At 48.7% G+C, this 21,675-nt stretch overlaps 1 protein-coding gene across 1 annotated transcript in view; it reads right to left on the bottom strand.

The window, feature by feature from the left end:
* LOC128895889 (bifunctional heparan sulfate N-deacetylase/N-sulfotransferase) overlaps positions 1-21,313 on the bottom strand; it is a 33,545-nt gene extending 12,232 nt beyond the window's left edge. The window contains exons 1-2 of the mRNA XM_054158863.1: positions 20,133-21,313; positions 6,375-6,572 (exon numbers count right to left, since the gene is read on the bottom strand). Of these exons, the coding sequence (XP_054014838.1) occupies positions 6,375-6,572; positions 20,133-20,305 (371 nt within the window). The 5' untranslated portion in view covers positions 20,306-21,313. The remainder of the gene's footprint in view (positions 1-6,374; positions 6,573-20,132) is intronic.
* Between the last annotated feature and the right edge of the window lie 362 nt (positions 21,314-21,675).

Raw genomic sequence — 21,675 nt, 5'->3', positions numbered from 1 at the left:
CTGAAAAAAATACAACGGAAGAATTGGTATACCGGGGATTCGTGCAGTATTGTTTTTCCGAGGCCCGTACGTCGAACAGAGTAATTCGCTGAAAATGCTCGCTAGTCCTAAATTGACCGTTCTCGCTTAATCGTCAACAATAACGCAATGGTCTCCGGAACGGACAAGTTCCATGGACGATAACGTAGTTCGACTTGGAAGTTTGCCAATTCGGCGTAGTTTGTCGTTCGATCAATCGGCCAAGGTCCGGCAAAGATCTTCGGTTCGCTCAACGTTATCGTCCTGTCGATACGTGTACAGCGCATACTGGCTGGCTAGCTGGATGGTTGGCGCGCGTTTATCGACGATGATGCAAATCACGTAACGTGGCTGCGAGGCCGTTATGAGGAATTGCTCGAAGCGATGACCGGGGACAGCTAATCGATACTCGTATTTTGAACCGTAACCGGGAAAAAAGCAGATTTACGACGAGTTCGTAGCGACGAAATTTTCTACCGTGTCACACCTTGTGTTCCAGCCGGCTAAACGAACCTAGTATATTTTCTGCGACGAAAATTGAAACGCGTCTCGAACTTTCGATAAATAGAAATATATTTACTTTTCGATCGTTTGTTTCGATTTGGGTAAAAATGCTTTTAAAAATACAAAATAAAGAAGGAAATACATATAAGGATAGCGAGCGAGCGAGCGAGCGCGCGCGTCTGTTTAAAATTCGTCGTTGACAAGACTGTAAATTTGTGCGAGATCGTTGCCGATGGACGAGGCTACGTAACTGACACGGAGTTAATGAGATTCGGGTGTAGATGAAAAGGCCTTGGACAAAACGCGGAATTAATGGAATTGTCGCGGCGATGAGGCTCTGAATCGATTCCGTTGAATGCGTGCCGCGGGGACACGAGGCTTTTCCTTCGTTATCCGCAACGATTTTGCAGCCGTCTGAACGCCTGGCCGCCGTCGTCGTCGTCGACAAACGTCGATCACGAATCGTTACGAGAGAATCTCGATCTCGCGTTCATCGCAGTTTCGTTCGTCCATCGGTCGCGATAATGTTTGCGGTTATTCCTGCCCTTTAGGAATCTCGAGAGATCTCGCAACGTTTCCGCCTGCTGCTCGAGAAATTGGCGCCCTCTAAGTATCATAGATACATATATATCTCTGAGCAGAAGTGGGTTGTCGCATACGAAACAGAGGATGGATGGTGGAACGAGTGTCCCGAAAGGGACCGGAATTTTCCTTCATGAATAATTCTTGGTGTCCCTTCGTGCATTCGTTCCCTCGAACAGACGGGACGCGCTTCAGAAATCCAGAAGCCGACTACAGCATGCGCTCAGGTACGCCAAAGCCGGGCGTCGATCATCCATTTCGTTCCTGCGCGCCCGGTCTCATCGAAATTCGTTCTACGTACCTGTCCCGAGGGTGCAAATGGGCTTTAAGAGGGTTTATACACCTTCGCGCGCGCGCGCTAAAACACTGTCGTGCTCTTGATCCTTTAGCCAGAATCGAGTAAAGCAGAGGGAACATTTACCTTTCTTCTCCCTCCTTTGCTTCGCCGGCTAGCCACTCCGTTATGTCACGCCGCCTCGTAAACGAAGAAAACCGCGTACGAAATTCGTACACCGCTACTCGAACAACTTTTACCCCTGGCGACGATTCCAAGTCATAAACCGAAAATAATGTAAATCTAAATTTTCTAGGTGCTGAAAGTTAAACGATAAAATAGAGTTGCCGAGGAGGAACGAAATTTGATTCGAGAGAGAAAATATTGGCTTTGGAAGGTGACCGTGCGGTGAAACCTTGCGAAATACAGCCCGTTTATCGGTGACCTGGTCCTCCGCGTATAATACGCGCTTCGAAAGGACAAGAAGCGAGTCACGGTAAGTTTGGTCGGACATTCGCAGCTCGACGCCGATGCCGATGCCGATGCCGACGCCGACGCCGACCTTTCACGGAGCAAAATTACATATTCCCACGAGAGTTGCTTTCTACGGAAAGTTCGGTACGCTTACTCGAGGCAATTCGAGATCTTGATGAACAGTCGTAAACCTTTCCACTTGGTGGAAATAACGACAGGACTGTTCGTTTCTTAGCGAACCGGGGCCGGGGGCTAGCGGACCAGAGTCGTTGCTCGTCGAAACATTGCCAACTCGTCCGGTGAATGGGCTCTTTAAGCATTTAGATAAAAGACACCAGGCACCCTCTGCTTCGGGGCTGAAGGAAACTCATTAGTTGGCCATCCGACTACAGACTGCCAACAAATACGCGCACCTTGGAAAGTAACTGTTTCGCTAGACTGAACTTTGATCGCAGCTTACTTAACCGCATCGAATTTATCGAAAGCGTCACAGTGATCAATCCCTCGAAAAATAAAACCTTTCAACGTTCCGTTTATCTTCCGATCGAGTCGTTGTCCTCGGTTTGGCCAAAGTAAATCTCGTCGCGGCGATGTCTCCGTCGTTCGATTTATATTCCCAATTGTTGTTACGGACAATTGCCGTTATCTCGAGTTATTCCCGAGGGTAGCTCGCTGGTCTTTAGTCAAAGACAAAGCGTCGCGAAAGCTCGGGAACGTAGGCACGCGAGGGTGAGTTGGTCGGAGCATCGAACGGGGGTCGATAAGAGGGCCACTCGGAAGTGGCGAGGTCGGAGGAGGTTCCAGGGCGGGATATAGTCGAGCAAAAAGAGGATAATATTCGACGTCGATGCTCGCGGGGGTTGAGCGGGTAGGGAGAGTGAGAGCTTTGAACTCTCGACCATGCCACGCCACGCCACGCCACACCACGCCATACCACGCCATACCACGCCATGCCATGGCATCGTCTGCCACCAAACGAACTTGGAGCAGCAGAATCCTCTCGAGGCCAAGGCGGAGATCGTTTCGACGCGAAAAGGTCACCGACTCATGTTCCGCCGTACCGGCTTAAGAAAGGCTTTATGAATTTCTCGTGCTTCCCGTCGCCTTGATCTCCTTTACTTCCGATTCTCACGAGCCTTCTCGATTCCTCTTCGTTGCAAATGGCCTTTGAAGTCGATCGACGTCGAAGAGGGTCCGGTGCCTTCCAAGTCGCAAACGAGATAATACGTCGAAAAAACGGTTAACGGTTAACGTCTTCAACCTTGTTCGGCTTACGGTGCCGTTCGATGCTCCAACAATTTCTTCGAGAACGGAGAACGGAGAACGGAGAACGGAGAACGTTTTTACATCTTTTTTCGGACCGTATCGTAGCTCTTGTGCTCTCTTTCGAATAAGACCTCAGTTGCGGTCTCGTTTATCGCCATTTTCGACATCGCGACGCTTCCTGCTCCATTTAGGCGCCCTCGCGATGAGAACGAGTTCTAATCCGAGTTGGTGAAGGCGAGGAAAAGCAGCGTTTCGCGGAGTGGTTGGCCAGTTTTCTAGATACCGCGACATCCTTTGTTTCGCGATACCGTCAACCATTCGAGCCACCAGCACCGCCTCTGTTTCGGTGGCATTTTACGAGCGAAAAACCCTTCGAAATGGCCGTTTTGCGCTCCAACAATTATCCTCGAGTAAGCCGCGAGGCTACTTCTTCCCTTCGAAATTTCGCTCTAGTTGTTTCGCTTTTATTACACTTTTTATATGCCTCATCTTTTATTACGTTTCTTTCGGTTGGCTGTTTTTTCTCTCGTTGTAAAGCAAAAAATCAGCAGAATAAACGAGAATATCAGCTTTCTCGTCGAATCAACCAAAGTTCTCCGTTAACCCGGCACCGTTAACGCTTCCCGAAAGCCATAGACGAGATACAAGTTCGAAATTATCTGTCTTCCGCATTCCCGGGGCCGGGAGGATCTTGGTTCGAAACGGAAAGGATAGAAGCCGGAACGACGACGCGGCCGTATCGGAGGCGCATTAATTACGCGATTTCCTCGCACGGGCTCGTCGTCGCGACGGAGAACGCGTAAACGCGAGTAAGTTTCGCGAAACGTGCAGACAATTAAGCCGTCTTGGTCCGTGAGACGTCTCAAGGATCCTTCTGTCGCGAAATTCCGCCAACGGGAAACTACGTCGAGACGTTTTACAAAGGAACACGGACGAAGAAAGGAGAACCAGACGATACACAGAAGGCGACAATGGAGCCAATACGGTGGAAATTCTCCGGGCATTCCGAATAATCGAGCGTTGAAACACACGCACTCGGTTACACGGAAAAGCGAACACAAACTCCTTTATCGAACGCTCTTCGATCTTGGATTCGTCCAAGGTGTTCTACCCGCGTATGTCCAAGTCCGGTCGCCTCGAATACGCTTGCCGTACACCGATATCGTATCAGCCGTTCGAGAGGCACCGCGGATGGATCGACCCATATCGCGTTACGAGGGGCTATCGACGGAAAAATGTAAAAAACGAGGAAGCAAAGCTGATTGCGAACACGAGCGAACCAAGGATTTCACGAACGAATGGCTCAGTACCGGGATAGGTGTAATCGAGAGTGGCGATAACTATTACGGTGCTCGGCCTCGTAGAGTGGATTCCATCAATTTCGGTTCCCCTGCCGAGGAGAGACGAATCTCTCTCTTTCCGGCCTCTTTCTCGTGTACGCTGCGTCGTAATTGTTTCTCTATTTTTTCGCTTTCGAGGTAACCTCCGTCAGCGTCGTCTTCTCGGGATTATTAATAGTTGTCGATCTCGTTTTCATTTACGTCGCCAAATTACGAAGGCAAATCGGAAACGTTCGGGGCGACAAAAACGCGAACAACTCGCTACACGACTTTTCCAGTTACTCGAACCGACTGCCAACTCGTCGAGATAATTAGGTGAAAACCACGGGGCGCGTTATTCGGCCGGCTGGTCTCCGAATTAGTTTAAAATACGGCCTCTAATTGGCAAGGCGGGACCCTAATCCGCTCGACGTTCTCCCGTAATTTGCCTCGATCCTGATTAACCTATCGGTGGATACAATGTTTCTGGTTTTCGGTTTAATCGACAGCGACCCTAGGCAATACATACGCGTTATTTTCCGCCACTCGCGATAAAACTTGTACTCGTCGATCGCGTCTTTGTCCGGTTAACCTGTAATCTTCGTTCACGATCAACGCTCTCCGTAGGTAAATATTATCGGAGGAAACACAGCCTAGCATTATTTGTTGATTTCCTGACGAGGATCGTACTGGAGAAATGGACCGATACATTTTCGCCGTTTCGCAAATTCCTTGTTCTTGGCGCGCATGGTTGAGCGAACCAAAAGCTACGAGAAAAAGGAAGAAATTTCAAAAACAAACCATATTTCCGAGCCGTATGGCTGTTGCGTGACGTCGGAAACTGGACCAGCAGATACATATTTATTTCGAACGGAAATCCGCCAAGTCCGACCGCTGTCGCTCGTACGTCATGTCTCTCGCGTTGGTCACGAACAAACGTCACGGAGAGGCGTCGGCGTCGGCGTCGGCGTCGGCGTCGGTGTCGGCATTGTGTCGGTACGTATGAAATGTCGCGTATTTATGAAGCTACGGTCACCGTCGCCGTGAAATAGGAATGAATAGGGGTTGACGCACCTAATGACTTTCCGCGCCGCTCGACTCGGGAGGGTTTACCGATCTTGCAGAAATCCCTGATCGGATGACACGCACTCGTTTTCAGAGTCCGGAAACTTTTAGACGAGAGGTTTAGTTGCCTTCGAAGGGCTGTTGCCTTCTCCGAGTCTTCTCGTCCGCGTCTTTCTTCTCTAAATCGCAAACATCCGACTCTGACGAGGCTCGAGCATCGCCAGGCATCCATTCTATATCTCGGTGATCACCGTGTATTCTTTTTCGTTTCCCTTCGGGCCGAAGCGTACGCGCGAATTGCAACGATTCGCGGTAGAGGAGGGACGCGTCGAAGAGAACACCAGAGACGAGAAGAAAGGCTCGCGGGAATGAAACTCTGGCGCGCGTGCAATGAAAAAATATGCGGAAGAGAGGGTCGATCGGCGTTCCACCCCTGGCGACGGCCGTGGAACGCTTACCCTCTGTCCGACCCACCACCCTCGACCGTGTCGATGTCACGAGTAACGAGTGTCGTGGCGCAGACTGCATTACTACCGGACCGAGATAGGGGTATACTAAAAAAATAACGACGGAACGGAAGGACAGAAAAATGGGGGTGCGGACGAGAGGTTGACTCTCGATCGATATCATCCGATACATCCAAACGGTTAAGCACTTGTTAAGTAGTTGGTATGAATTTGATCGGGAAACGGATTGAAAAGAATAGGCGCCACGAGTATATGTCGATAATTTCCGATAAAGCACATATCGCGCGTCGTAAATGTAAATTCCTCGTGCAAGGTTGCGCCGCAAAGAGCTGACGTGCAATCTGTTATCGCGAGCACGGAAACGCACACGAGACGATATCTATCGTTAGTCAGCTCTACGCTTACTTGATTCGATTAGAGACGAGCAGCTCTGCTATGTTTTTCCCCAACATAGAGTACAGCGTTTCCACGAAGACCAACACCTTCGGATCTGTTCTCAGCCGTGCCTCGCTGCGATGATCCGGCGCCGATGGCAGTCTCGTCGCTCCTCTCAACGTCGAACACCGTATCGCCGGCTCCGGTCTAGTGTCTCGATGGATCAGGCTGCAATGTAACATCAGATCGTGAGAAATAATCGACGAGTCGATGAATCGTTCAACTATTGAACATATTATTAAAGTTGTTTACTTTTCATGCCAAGTTAACCGATTCCTGCTTTAACCAAACTCTAGTTCGTCTATAAAAGTCTATAGTCTGCGATAGAGTCGACCGAGAATTAAAAACAACCAAGTAAAGAATTCAAAAGTTGGTCAAAGAGTTCGAGATAAATAACAATTTCGTACGTTTCTTTGAGGCGTTTCATCGAATAACGAGGATCAACTGTTTGCAAACGAGATAACGTCCCTCGCTATCTCACGAGTTGCACAAAGCGCTCAATTGCTCCGTTTGCGGTGAATCTGGCGGCATTTTCACGATTAACGATAATCTCAGCGTTCCAAAGAAATCCGTTTTAAAGACGTTCAAAGAGTTGGTTCGTCGAAATCGCTGTTACAGGAGAACTCGTAAACTGCAAGTTTTCGAGGAATGCGCTCTTTCGGTTTCTCTTTAAACTACTCCATTCATCCTTAACTCTATCGCGTAGGTGGCGGTATTAACGTCTCCGATGTATCTTCGAGATCGCAAGCTTAAGGAAAGCTCTGCAGTTCGAGAACTCGTCCTTCTCGCTGCGATTAATTTTCCGGAAAATGTTCCGGTGGTAAGCGTTGAACAACGTTAACGGGAATAATAGACGTTACAGATTCTCCTTGGCATCGTGTACTCTCTCGCAGGTGCAAGGGCGGTATGCATTATGCTTGCGGAATTAACGCGTCGTCGACCGCAAGGACTTTGCCCGATAAACCATCGACCATCGACCATCGACCATCGACCCTTAACCTCCAAGTCGGAGTCGACTCGTGATCGATAAACTGGCTCTGCGATTATAGTAAGTAAAACATCTGGTCGACAACGTGCCATCGATTACGAGTACAAACTTTCTCGTCGAAAAGAAACGTTGTCGAAACTATGCGACGTACGATTCGCGGTCATTTAAACATTTTTCATATTCGAAAAGATACCGCCGACACTTGAACTGTACGACGACACACGGGCACGGAAGTCAGGAACGCGGTGTACCTTAAACTCGATTAAGGGGTACCGACCGACTCGTGAAACCGGGTTGGCTTCATATCCGGAAAGATCCATGGTGCGTGATCTCACATATAAGCTTTCAAGTACGCTGGTAATCTGGCCCGAGAGATACGGAACGTCATCCTATCGTGCATCACAGCATGGCTGTATCCCCGAAGTAAGCCTATTAACGCGCGAGCTTATTAGCGGATGCCATCTCACCCAAATTCCATTTTGCCGATAAACCTAAGCGATTAATTTAATTAATTTCAGCTGATAATCATTTTATTGTTCGCCATGTATGCTGTTGGACTCGCAATTTCCACAATCATTTCGGCGCTGACTAGTCGTCATTTTTCTATCGGTCTCCAGAACGCTGCTATTCGAGATTCGGGTGATTTTGCAGCGACCCGTTGACAATTCGGAGGTCAACGGTCTCGCGTCGCTCGCTTCGTATACCTAGACACCCGTACCTAATGTTTACGGCAATAATAAGCCCGAAAGTTATTGGCAGTGGAAATTCGGCGTCCAGGTGTTTCTATCGCCACCGAGAGGTAAATGACCGTTTCTAGCTAACCGCGACGCCACGTTCCTATTGGCCGGAGGCGTAGCGACGAGCGGATACACTTAATACGAATTGATGATAACGCTTCAGGGCCTGAACGCGCGGGCTTATTACAAGATGCCATCTGACCCAAATTCCACGTTCCTGTAGGCCGGAGGCGTAGCGACGAGCGAATACATTTGATACGAATTGACGATATCGCTTCAGGGCCTGAACGCGCACGATCAAGCTTGCGGAGAAACGTCTTGCGAGGAAACTGTGGCTATTTAATTGATCTTTGTCTACGTTTCTGATCCTTCCGCGAGCTACCGTGCTCGAACGTGTTATTCATTTTTCAAAACGAGATGAGATTTACTTGCGAGATATGTTGGTACCGGGAACGCGCATCAACCGCACGCGGTATCGTTGACGCGTCATCGACGAGATACTCGAATCTCGCAACTCGCGATACGAAGAGCGGTCCGTTAATTAAGTAGGACACGCGCGTCTATGCGCGCTTTCAAACGACCGTTTCACCCCGACGGAAGCTCTTTATTATCGGCGATGATCGATCAACTCCTGTACACCCCTTTACACATTAATCGATGTTACCTCGACTCGAATGTCGTTTCTTGTGGAAACTTGACGCGAGCTAAACGTAAACGTAAAATAACGTGCCCCATCTTTCCCAAACCTATTATTTCTGTCGCGTTCGCTTTCCACCACGGAGTTTCGTCGCGATTACCGATTAGCGAAATCCGCGCGTCGTCTTGCCAGGCTGCATTACTCCTGGTTCCGTCGCGTCGTGTTTGCAGTGCGCTTAACAGCGGTACGGTTCGATAGCCGAAAGGAAAATCGTAAGCTGTGTGGAAACTCCGCGTCATCTATCGCCGGCATCGTTAAAGTGTTTTGACGAAGCTCCGCGCAGCATGCGAGTCGATAAGGGAAAGAAAGAAAGGCGGTGGGAGACAAGTACGCGTACCTTAACGAGTAATTACCTATGCCGGTCTAATGGCTGACTAGAAATTATTCAGGCTGTTGTTCCCGGAATTGGTCGCTTTAGCTAACAGTATCGACCCCTATCGTTTGATTATTTAAGGTGCTACATCAACGGGGTATGCCTAGTCCAGGTTACATCGGCATCCATGTAAATCTCTCGTAAGAGGTTCCGGGAGGTTGCGCAAGCTACGCTCGTTAACTTCGAAGCCCCTGGTCGCATCGATATTGTATAGGAACGGAGGATACGTAGCCGGCTCGAAGCACGAAGGTGTTCTTTAAACGATAACGAGATGCGAGGTTCCAAAAGTGTCAGGGATAACTGCACGTCGTAACGTCGCGCTGCCAAGTAATTTTTAGCATTTTTACGCGAAACGAAAACATATCCGTGAAATACTCGTCGCGCGGATTTGCAACGCATCCATAAATTTCGCTGCAACGCCATCCCGCGATATTCCCTTTCTTTTCTCTATTTTCCGTTGTTCCTTCCGAATGCTACGGTGGAAAAAGAAAGAAGCACGCGCAAAGGAGTCTCAAAACCACGTGACACCGATAAAGGCCTGTCAAGGGTGTCGCGAACCCCTCGAAAAGCAATTTTAGATTAGGACCGGCATTGTCGTCTATCGGCAGTCGATTAAATTACATCGAGAATTGCTTTCAACATGGCATAGCGAGAGAAAGAGGGTATGGTAGAAGGGATCGCTTCGAATTACCGCCTCGTATAACAACGCCTCGCACTTTTCGTGCGGATAATCGAATTACACCGGACCCGTTTTTCTTTCTTCGCCTCCCGAAGCCATACTCACTCGTTTTCTTCCTCTCCATCGCGCGCATTCGATCAAACACCATTTCTGCCAGTTAGAGCATTCGATTGAAACGCGTCAATCGAGGAGTCGCGATAGATTCGATGCATGAAAAATTGTGGAATACGCGACGTCGAGACCGAAGTCGAGGCGAAGTTTCATTCCGAATCTTGTCGCGCAAATACCAATATTCCCAACGACGGATTTATCTCGATGGTAAATACGTAATCAAAACACGATCGAACATCGTGTTTAACAGCCATCGTTTTATCTTGCCGTATACTATCACCGGCAGCGCAACGACGAAAGTTTGTCCACTTTTCGGATGGAGAAAAAGTTTCACCGGCAACGTTCTTTCAGCAAATTACCGCAAGTACCGCGCACACCCTTCCCGTTTGCTACGATCCCTCAAGCGCACCCCCGTGCTAGTCCTTTTCTTATTGGACTCGTTCGTGCTACCACGCCTTACTTTCTTTCTATTCTTATCTTTCGTCCGGCCGGAAACGTACGCCAACCAACGGGCTTCCGACTCGGAGATCGGAAAATGTTGCTCGCGCACGCAAATACGTGGCGCCAGGCGCGATCAAACTTGGATAGGGCTTTCTACGAGATTTCGACACAGCCAACTCTCGGATGGTCTCGTTTGAAAGCGATACACAAATAGTTGAAAAGTATCCGGGGAAACGCTTTCCCAATATCGTCGCCCACGCCGTACACCAGCCTCTTTTGTTCCAAAGATATTAACGCGGTTAACGTTGTCGACCGATAAATTCTACAGGGTCATTATCGATTAAGCGTCTGCGAATAGTCGAGTAATTTGACTGGTCGATGGTGTATACGAAAATGCATCGAACGTGCGGAGTTGTCGAGCGAATTTACCGAACGTAGCGAGCAGCTGAAATTGCTGGTCGGGCAGAGCGTTCGATCGTTCGACAAAAGATCGAATTAACCGGCTTGCCTAAATCGCCGACTGGCTCAAACTACCGTGTTCGGGGACTGATCGAGATCGATTCGTTTCCGGCTTAGTCGCTTCTAGCCCTGGCGAGTAATTTTTCACCGATCGACCTCGGTAACGCGATCGCTCGATAACTTTTCACACCGCGTTTCTCCGGCATCTGCTTGCGCGCAACATTGAAATATTACGTCGAAATCGTGGCCGGTTTCGCGTCGATCGATACGATCCTCGAAAGCCACGACGACTCGACTCTATCGGGGAAGCGCTTCTCCTTCCAGGAACCAATACCGCGAGCACAATTCCCGATTCGCAGGGAACGAGATTCGATGCTGTGCCGAGAAGCGACTCGTACGACACCCCCGAGGCTCGCTCGTCGCTAAAAAGACGCGAGCGTAAAAGAGGGTCTCTGTCCTCGAGCCGATGAAATCGAGAGAACGAGAGGAAACTCGTCGATGCTCGGCATAGAAAAGGAGATGGAGACCACCGCGATTTCCAGAACAAGTAATTTCTGTCGCCTCGAAATCAGTTTCACCGGACGTCCGTAAATTGTCGGATACCGGTCGTCATCCCCGATGGGGTTTCATCCTCCACTTTCCGCCCTCCGGGCTTTGCCAATGCTCGACCAGCTTGACCCACTCGTAACCACGAGGATGGCTTCGTCTTTCTTTTCCCTTTCTTCTTCGACGAGTATCGACGAACGGGGTTAGCTCGACTTTTTCGATCGAGAAGCAATTTTTAGCCTGCCGTGGCGTCATCTCACCGGTCACGTTTCTCAGATCGACGAACAATGTCGGCGATTCCGAAACGTGAACTATAGACGCAGCGGAAAGGAACGCGATGGCGAAATCCGACTACGGTACACGTATGTATACCGAGAGAAAAATGAAAGGTCGCGTTACCCGGATCGATTCGATCACGCGACGCGGTATATAACGAGTACTACCTCGCGATCCCGATAAACGGTTGATTCGAGCGAGGGAATCCGTCGATATATGCTCGACCGGCCGATCGCGTCGCTGCGCGGGAAATTTAACGGCATTATTAACGCGATCCGATGTTGCTTTACATCGGATCGATTGCATCGTTGAAAGTTGAAAGAATTATTCGCGAGGTGCAAATTCTCAGCAAACGTCGCAACGCGTTCGCGTAATTATCGCGCTCGAAGGTGAATGGTGAAAGAGGGGATCGATGGTTCCGGCACGGTGTAGAAAATGTGGTATAAAATAGTTGGACGGTACGACGTGCGGCGCGGGTGGAGAACGAAGCGGATGTAACGAAGCGAAAGCATTTTGCTGCAACGTTTATTTCGTCCAATTACATTTGGCAGCTGTACCGAAACTCACCGGCGACTCGAGCGGATTCCACGGGCTTGTTTATGGAGTTCCATATATCAGCCTTACGAGCACTTAACAGAAAGAAATGGCCGCAATCTTTCGTCTCTAATTCAGTCACTTAACCGCTGGTTATATCCGCTTTGCAGAGACGCTCTTTTTTGCGTGGAGATTTTGTTGGCTCGCTGATAAAAATAGTTCTCGATGGAAACGGATGAAATCCATTTAATAGCGTGACGCGAACCTAATTTGTCCGAATTACATGTAACTATGCTTCGCGAGAGTTTTAATACCGGAACAAGGATTCGTTTGAAATTCTGTAGCCTTACGATAAAATAAACACACCGGCTTTGTACCTTTGCATAATCTACGTTTTTTCATTCCGGCTTTGTTCTTCCAGCAGTACGCGTTATCGTAAGTGTTAAACGACGAACGATGATCGACGAAGAGAGCGCACGATGACCGCTCAAACATTTTTCGATCTCGGATGCGGATCTGAGAAACACCCTCGAAACCCGTGGAAACTGCCACAGCTCGATCTGGCTTTGACGCCTTTCAAAGACCGCCTAAGCGAAATTCAACCAGAGAAATGTTATTACGCTGCGAATGAGCGAAATGTATCAAAGTCGAAGCAATTAATACATCGTCAAAGAGCGCGCCACGTTGGAACGCATGCAATTTCTGAGCCTCCGAAGACGCGGGACGTTACAAACCGCTGTTAGGGATTCGAGCCTTGCAAGTGTGGACGCGAGCATGCGCAAGAAAGACCGAGAGATCTAAATTCTCGGCGTTGAAACAATTAGGCAGTAACGCTTCTAATGACGTAGCAGCTGCTCAAATTTGGCTAGCAAAATTCCTCGCCGCGTTAACCCTTAATCTTCATCTGGGTCTAATGGACGTCGTGTAACGACGTCGCAGCCGGTTTCTCCTCGGTTATACGCGAGGAGAATTTGCAAACTCGCCGAATATCGTGTCACCTTCTCCGGTGAAAAATCACGCGTGGTTTCGCGTATCTTCGTGCGCGCTCCATCGGCTTCGGTTCGCGTTTATCGTTATCTTTCCGTCCAGTATCGCGTCTCGAAAGGTTCCTACGAACGCGTCCTTGATGTTTCGTCACGCTTCGCGCTAACGCGTCGAGTTTTTAACGCGACGTTACCATCGAACGTACCATCGTTTTTCTTTAGTCGTAATCGTTGATTCGTCGAGTTTCGCTAATGCACGGTTTCTCGAGAACCACGTTTCACCACCGACAGTGGTGGTCGAAAGAAAAGAACGGAGCCACCAAGCTTTATCTCGTTAATTTATTTCTCTATTTAGTAATCCCACGGGACACTCGAAGATTACGCGTTATCGTCGCGGTGTTCGTTTAAAAATCCACGACTCTCGCGATGTATAGAGATGCTCGCAGCGCTGCAAGGTTTCACGGAGATCAGCCGGGTAATTCTTTCCGACGCTAATCCGCTTGCAGCGTTGCGGAAAAGAAGCTTACGGGCAACATCTCGCGCATTGAAAGCGCCTCACCCTTTAAACGCCGGATTAAGGGAGTCATCGCTATTCGAACAACTCGGCTTTGTCGTTTCGATTACGATCGTTAAGCGAGAGCTTGTTCCATCTTGACGCTTGGACGACGTCGACGGTGTCCTGGCTACCGGTCCCGTAATTATCCAAAGTCATCGTTTGCGAACGATATCGAAACGAAACGTTGATAATTTCACGAACGATCGAAAAGACGAAGATATCATTTTCGAGATAAAAGTGCAAAGATCGAATACGGGAACGAGGACGGGAACGGGAAGCAACGCGGGAAATGCGATGTTTAAGAGCGGTCCGAAAGGCTCGCGAGCTGTGCGAAATTACTGGATCGTCGAGGCACGAGCGTGCTGCTCGATAAGCGAGAGTCTAGCAGTGTGCCGATAATGCAAAGTTGCGCTCGAAACGTGAAAGAGAACGGCTTATCGGTGGAAAGCCCCCTTAACGCTGCTGCATATCGGCCACGTTTACATCGATAACTACTTCAACGATCGTACCCGTCGCCATCGCCCTGGGGTTTGAATTTGAATACCTCGAGCACGTAACCATCGAGCGAGTCTAGCGTGTTCATCGAGCATACGTGTTTGAATACGCATCCACCTCGATAACGTTCGGTTAAGAGATACTTTCTTTTCAATCGGGATTCCTTCGTCGAAATCGTTCCCCGATCCACCTTCGAGTTCAAAGTATGGTAACGTCGCGACGACTTACTCGTAGTTAAAAGATGAACGTATCGTAATCGGTCATTGCTCGATCGAATAAGTCTCTCCTCGTGTCTCCAGGGATATACCTGAACCGTGGAGATAAAAGCTCACGGAATTGTCGCGCGAAAGGAACCAAAAGAAAGCGGATAAAAATAAAAATAAAGTCAATAATTGAACTCGTAATCAATCGAACGCGATCGGTGAACCACGATGAACCGTCCAAGGGAAACGATGCAATTTTTATAGAGAAGCGTGGGTATCTACGTTCGCACACGACCTCCGCTTATCCCGCACAGGCGCGTCGCGAGCGAGCGGTCCACTTGGACACAAAGAATTATTGGCTTCCATTCTGTTCTCTGGTTACCAACGGCATCTGTCTGTCCAGCGACTTCCTTCTACCCCTGTGCAGTACCTCTCACCGTGTCCGCATCCCCCGTGGACCCTGCACACATGCCGTACATCAACTCGGCACAATTCGAAACATATCGACGCGACGCGCGCGCCTGTCCTCTCGGTTCCGGCGAGCTTTGCCTTTTCGCCGGTCCCCGTTCGACTTTTTGCGCGGACTCACTCTCGATTCATCGCCAACTTTCTCAAATTTTCTTCGGGAACTGGTAAATAGCTCCGCCTAGTTACGGCAAAGATACGCATCGTTACCGTTGTACGAAATATTTATGGCTGGCAGATAGTCCGGTCGTGAATTACACCGTCGCGGATTTTCGCGTCGTCTGCGACGTCGGCGTCGGTATCGCGTTCACCGTAAACGACGCGTACAGAAAACGCGTTCCACGATGCATTCTTGTTACCCGGCCACTGATGCGCCAAGAATCCCCGGCCAAAGCTCGCGGAGAATTTGTGTAACGGAATTACGGCTCCGGATTCTTTGAACCTCGTCGGCGAGCGGTGCGATTCGCGCTCGTTTCGCCATTTACTCTTTGTCAATGTTGCGCGTCTATTAACGAACTAGTTTGCTACATTCTCCTGGAAATTGCGCTTGTTTATTGGAAGAAATAAAATCGATGAAAAGTAAAATTACTTTTACTTTACGTTAGTCTTAATAATAGGATAGTCTGATCGCTATCGGTCCACGCGAGACTCGACATCGCACGAGCATAGTAAATTCATCCACGCGTGTCGGTAATCGGTCGTGCGCACGGATGACCGATTATCGCGATCTCCGAGCATCGAAGATCCGACGGATACGACGGTACAGTTTCGGTATCAAGCCGCACATTACTTGCATCGCGTCAGATAGCTCGCGCAACCGTTTAATCTACCTGACGCGTGCAACATCTCAAGTGTTCCAGGCGAAGGCTGTGCGACATGCGAGCGTATAGAGCACGACAACGATAAATCGTGACATTTTTCGGTGCGGTTTGCTAACGATGAGATTCTAGGTCTCGAACCGCGCCAGAACGCGAACGTTATTTTAAATTCTCGCTAAACGTTTAAAAATGACATCGCTAAAGAAACGACGATTCGTTCGACGTCGCTCGACGCGTGTTATCGGCAACGTGTCCAAACCCGAGCAAAATATGTACTCCTTCCGACGGAGTTACGCCGATCGAAAGCTGCAACATCTGTCGTTGCATGGACGCGTGATTAACGCTTCTTGCCCGATCAAATTGGGAATTTATCGGTCAGCAGGAAATTTCGCTGTTCGACCGATGCTGGATGTCTCCTAATTCCGGGATGATTTAGCATGGCGCCGTCGCTTTGATCGTTACGTCGCTTGTAACGTCCAGTGGCCGATTCGTCAAAGTCGGCCGGCAAAAGCGACGCGTCGTTTCGTTTCATTTCAGATCTGTCGCGTATCGGAAATCTTTCGATCAGCGATATTCGCGTCTCTTGATTCGGTCGTATCGCATGGTAATTGCGAGTCAAAGTTTGCGATGCTAGACATTTTCCATCGCAAACTTTTTCACGTTCACTTCGATTCTCCTTCGGTTTTATTTACCAACGAGAAGCAAACGTCAAAGTAATCTCTCGTCCGAATATTTTTATTCGACCGGTCGCGATCGCGGATCGACCATTAACGTACATTAACGTCCCTCTATCGGCGACCGGTCGCGGCGCTTTCGTAACGGAGACTATTAATTGTTCGACGAGGGTTATCTGGTTCCTGTGAAACTGCATTTCGTGTGTCGACGAGGGCTGGCCAGAACGCGACCCTTCCGCGCCGTTTTCCCTTTGTACGGTCGTTTCTCGACGATTCGTGTTACACGCGGTATATCTACCGTAACGGAAATCCTGCACGGTCGTATACATGGCCTGGGTATATTTACACCGGAATCGATGAGAGTTACGAGTTAACAACGCCGGTTGTATGGCTGGCCCGAGGACACCCTCAGGATTGACAGAATTAGGGTCGCTTCTCACGCAGAGCCCGTGTTCCCCTCCGTATACTCGTCGCAAAGCAACAGGACAACGTTAACGGTCACGACGTGCACGCTACATTGTCTAGCAGTTCGATTCGGAATGCATGACACCGTTGCGTTATAGTTAGGTGACCAGTGTGTCACGTGTGTGGATAGATAAGAGCGTAGTTCGGGCTAAGGTGTCTATCGACGATGCTCGTCTCGAGTTTATGCTCGAGCGCGAACGTTGCGATCGTTAACGAGGCCGCAGCCCGTCCTCCCTAGCTTTAGCTTCTCTCGCGAGTGACGTGCGAGCACACACGGGCATCGCAATAGCGTAAACCGCACTCCGCGCAACGGATGACAGATAAAAAAACCCGGGAAATGCGCGACACCGCAGCCAGGGAGACGGCCAGGGCCCAGAAATTGCACACCAAACTGCACGGACACGTTTTTATCCACGGTCGACGTAATTACGAACCAATCTCGTTCGCGAAACGCACGCTGGAATGTTCAGCGAGCGAGGGATCGCGCGGAACTTGCTCGGAATTGGTTGAAAAACCTACCGAATCCATACGGACAGATTCCTTTCCTGTAACGTGTTAATACACGGAAGAAACGACCGACACTCGAACCTATATACATTATTTCTTTGCATTACCACATTTTTAAACATCTTTTTCCAAGGAAACAAACAACTTTGCGTATTTACGAATGATTCGCTCGAGATAAACACCAACTTTATTCGCGCCTCAACGAAGCGCGTGGATGCGTCTCGATTGCCGATTCGTTCCGCGAAGAAAGCGTTTAAATTTTGTTGAAAGAACGTGCAACGGCAGGTTTATAGTCTATCCCGCCTAACTATGTATACATATACATATAGACGGCCGCGAACGTGCGAAACTTGCAAGTTGAAAGTTGAAATTTTCGGAGAGCTCGATCTTCTGCAGACGTTTATGCTCCAAGTTTGCACAACTCGATATTACCTTGACAAGATGGATATTCGGAATAATCAAACTTCTGCCGACGAACAAGCACGATGAATAATGTATCCAGCGGATGCACGCGCTCGCGTTCAGGGCTACTACGGTCATCGATAATGGAAATGAAAAATGAAATTTCGAAGAAAATAGCGATAGGGACGACAATTCTCTGCTTTACGTTTATCCAAGTATGCGAATGATTAAATATTTGAAATAGCTACACGTACATTGAATTTTTGGAAGGTTTCGACTGGTTGCAACCGAATATCGAATTCTCTGCAATCTTTACGTTTGATTTTTCAACGTCCGCGCCCGCGCCCGCGCAAGAATATAACCAGAAGAATTCTCCGAAGGCGCGTGGCTGGCGAAAAGGAAGGGACAACGACGACATGCGTCCACAGTTCGGAGCTTAGCGCCGATGGCGATGCGAGGATGGCCGAGAGAAGAGAAGCTTGAATTGGCGCTGATTGGGCGTGCGACAAACATCCGGTCGCATTCCGCGCCCCACGATCAAGAAAGAGCTTCTCTCGACTCTGGTCGAAGCATGCTCGCATTCTAACGAACGAACGATCGACCAACGGATTTCTTGCCACGAGCCAACATCCTCCAGACTTTGCCCACTTTGCGGACCCACCACAGACGTTCACCGTACTTTCTATCGACAAAACTGACGTGGACGCTTTTTCGGTTCGTCGATCGTGACGTATGTACACGAGAGACACAAGAAATTGTAATTTCGTCCAAACGATCTAACATTCGTCTACTCGCGCTAGACGATGCGAATAAACGAAAATATTTATTGTACAATTCTCACTATAGAAAACTCTTGGCCAGACATTGTATTTGCCTCGCAAGTTTCGTCGAAATTTACGCGTTCTGTCTTGTCTTGTTCCCATGCGAAAGATACAGGGTATCGTGGCTCCGCCTCGAAGGATATAGCACAACCGACTCCTAGCCCGGCGCCGCGTGCCGATGCGAAATTACATGTCAATGTCCACGTGGGAGTATTAGGTTTCGTGATTGACGACGGTGTACTCCGAACCTACAATTGGTTGCGAAACGGTCATAGGTTACCTATTAAGATTGATCCATGTCGAGGCAAAGCACTATATCAATTAACGGAAAGATTGTGCGTACCTATAGTTTCGATTGGTTTAAGGTGATCGATTACCACAATTCCGAGAATTTGACCGATGATACAAGACGAATTTGCGACCACGAAGAAATCTATTCTCGGCTTTTGTTACATTTAGAACTGTAGCGGAATTTCGATATAAGCGATTTTTAATAATGCACGCCGATTAAGATATAGGTTTCCGAGGAAACTGCGCGCTCGCAATCAAAACTGCGACAATTTTGTCCAACGTAATTACGTTATCACGAAATAACCACTTAACGCCAGACATCCGGGGCGTCGTATATGCGCGTACTCGAGAGTTGCAATCGACGCGACGATCGGAAAGAGCGTTCGCGAACCTATTGGCTTCTCTGGTTATCCAACCGAGCGAGATTGGATCCATATAGAGTCGAAACGAACGGCTCCATTCGGATTTTGGGATTATTCGTCTTCTCCAATTAACCGTAGACCTAACGTACCCAGACAACAAACGCGCGATACGGAATTGTCTGCGAAGACCGGGGAAAATAATTGAAATTGGACCACGGTTGCATCCACGAAAACACAATCGTTCGATGCATACGTTTCGAGCGTCTGACTAAAATACAAGATTATTCCATTTAGTGCGATTGTTGCGTCACGAGTTCTGCTAGACTTCGATATACATCCTAATCCAACGCGTTCGTTGTCTGGCCGTCGTCAAGCTGGTGCGTGGCGTGGATCGAGTTGGGACGGTTTTGATTCAGGAGTCCGATGAATAGGAAACAAAGGCATGCACGAATTACGCGCAACGTTTTTAGCCGAAACTTTGAAAGAAAAGACGACGAAAGAAAATTGCTTCGTGCATATTTTAAGCCGAAATTCAAACTTTGGTTTATTTGTCCGTTCCCTTGGCACGAAATAACATTAGGAAGAATTTTAAATTCCGATTTGATATTTCATCGAATGTTGGAAATGACGCGACGGTATAGATCGTTATCGCGAAACGGTAATTTTATTAGCCGTAAGCATGAAATTGTACGTTCTAGTTGGTGCTGTTAACCATCTCGTAAAAGAGAGAACGGTCGAGGACGCCGAAACGTTAACGGATACCAAAGTATCTTTCGCGTCCGGTATAGCATTCCAAAGTATCGTATGTTGAAAAAGAAATGGATATTACGAGATGTCAAGCTTACCTGGCCAATGGACTGCTGATGATGTAGTGCGTGTAATAGAATATGCTGGCGACGGAAACGAGTAGCAGCGCCGCGACGCATCGCTTGACCGTGGCCTGTTTAACGACGCAGCGCGGACCAACGGCGCTTAGTAAAGGAACGCCAGCCTCGACCGCGGAAATTTTCATCACCATCGTCTCATCAGACGGTGTCCGATGCCACTTATCTTAGATTAGCTTTCGATCGTTCTTCTCAGTCCGTGGAAATCCAATTGCATCGACGCTGTAATCGACAAACATCCATGGATCCCTGATAGCGATCCGTTTTTTTCCTCGAGCATATCCGCTTTGCTCATAGTCGCGGACGCTATTATTTTATCCAAGGTATTTTCTCAGGTGAAAATCGAGTCTAACTTGACGAGAGTCGGTCGGATCGGTAACAACGAATGCGCGTTTCCTTCGTTTCGGTCTCTCTTTGATTCTTTTTGCCTTTTCGTTATTGCCTTTGCCAGGACGCGAGAAAGGTCATCGGCGTCCCGATGGAAGAGCATATTCGCTCTATTCGATCATCAGATCGACGGTGACGGGCTCTGGATCGAATTCCCTATCCCGTCTGTGAAAAAACATCGATGAGGGTTTACCAATAAGAAACGGATCGCCGCTTGTTGCGTTTCCAGGAAGGTACCACGATCGCCATTTTGCGAGCAGCACGGGGACGCGCTGTTCATCGCGATCGTTTTTAACCCATCTGTGCGAATCGTAATTGGTTCCGCGGCAAGAAGACCTTTCAACGGTGCGTCGCCGAAGCGGAAGACATTATATTTCGTTTATGTAACGATCGACGATGGGCGTTGTCGGTGTTGCTCGTTCGAGACCATGTCGCGATTCCTTGGAACAAGGTTTATGAAGACGAGACAACGGCAGCCTGGTCGACCGATTGGGAAACTTTTTCGAGGGAAACGTCGATAAACCGAGCCCGACTCGGAATTTTATATTCGCCTGATTCAAACGTCTGCGAATATTCCTCGACGCGTCATGGAAATCCGCCGTCTACTTCCGGTGTCGCTTTAAGGTAAGCTAGTTTTACTACTGGACTATTTGTTATGGTACACACGATCGATCGCCTCAAGAAATCAAAGCTTGGCTCCTAAACGTGCGAGCAAACCCGCTCACTCGTAAATTTCCAAGTAAGATCTCGCTCTTTCTCTCTCGTCACCGACCGCTCCTTCTTCGCAGTGTTTACCGGACAATACCACGTCACCTTACGCCCGTATCCTCTTCTCTTCGATCCACGCGTATCGTCTCCCTTCTTTCTTCTCTTCCGCTTCTACGGCCCTCTTTCAGCTTCTCAATTAGGGACGACGTAAAGTTACGATGCTTCCTGGCCAGAACGATTTTCGAACGTTATCCTTATCGTCTGTATCGATCTTCTCACCGCAACGTACACGGATCCTTGGTCTACGAGTCTGCAACAGTGAACACGAAATACGAATTGAGAAAAGAACGTGGAACAAATAGGATACGATACGATACGATACGATACGATACGATACGATACGATACGA

This window comes from Hylaeus anthracinus, unplaced genomic scaffold, assembly GCF_026225885.1.
Source record: "Hylaeus anthracinus isolate JK02 unplaced genomic scaffold, UHH_iyHylAnth1.0_haploid 5, whole genome shotgun sequence".
Taxonomy (NCBI): Eukaryota; Metazoa; Arthropoda; class Insecta; order Hymenoptera; family Colletidae; genus Hylaeus; species Hylaeus anthracinus.
The sequence above is the reverse complement of the archived record's forward strand: the minus strand, read 5'-3'. Positions and strand labels throughout refer to the sequence as shown.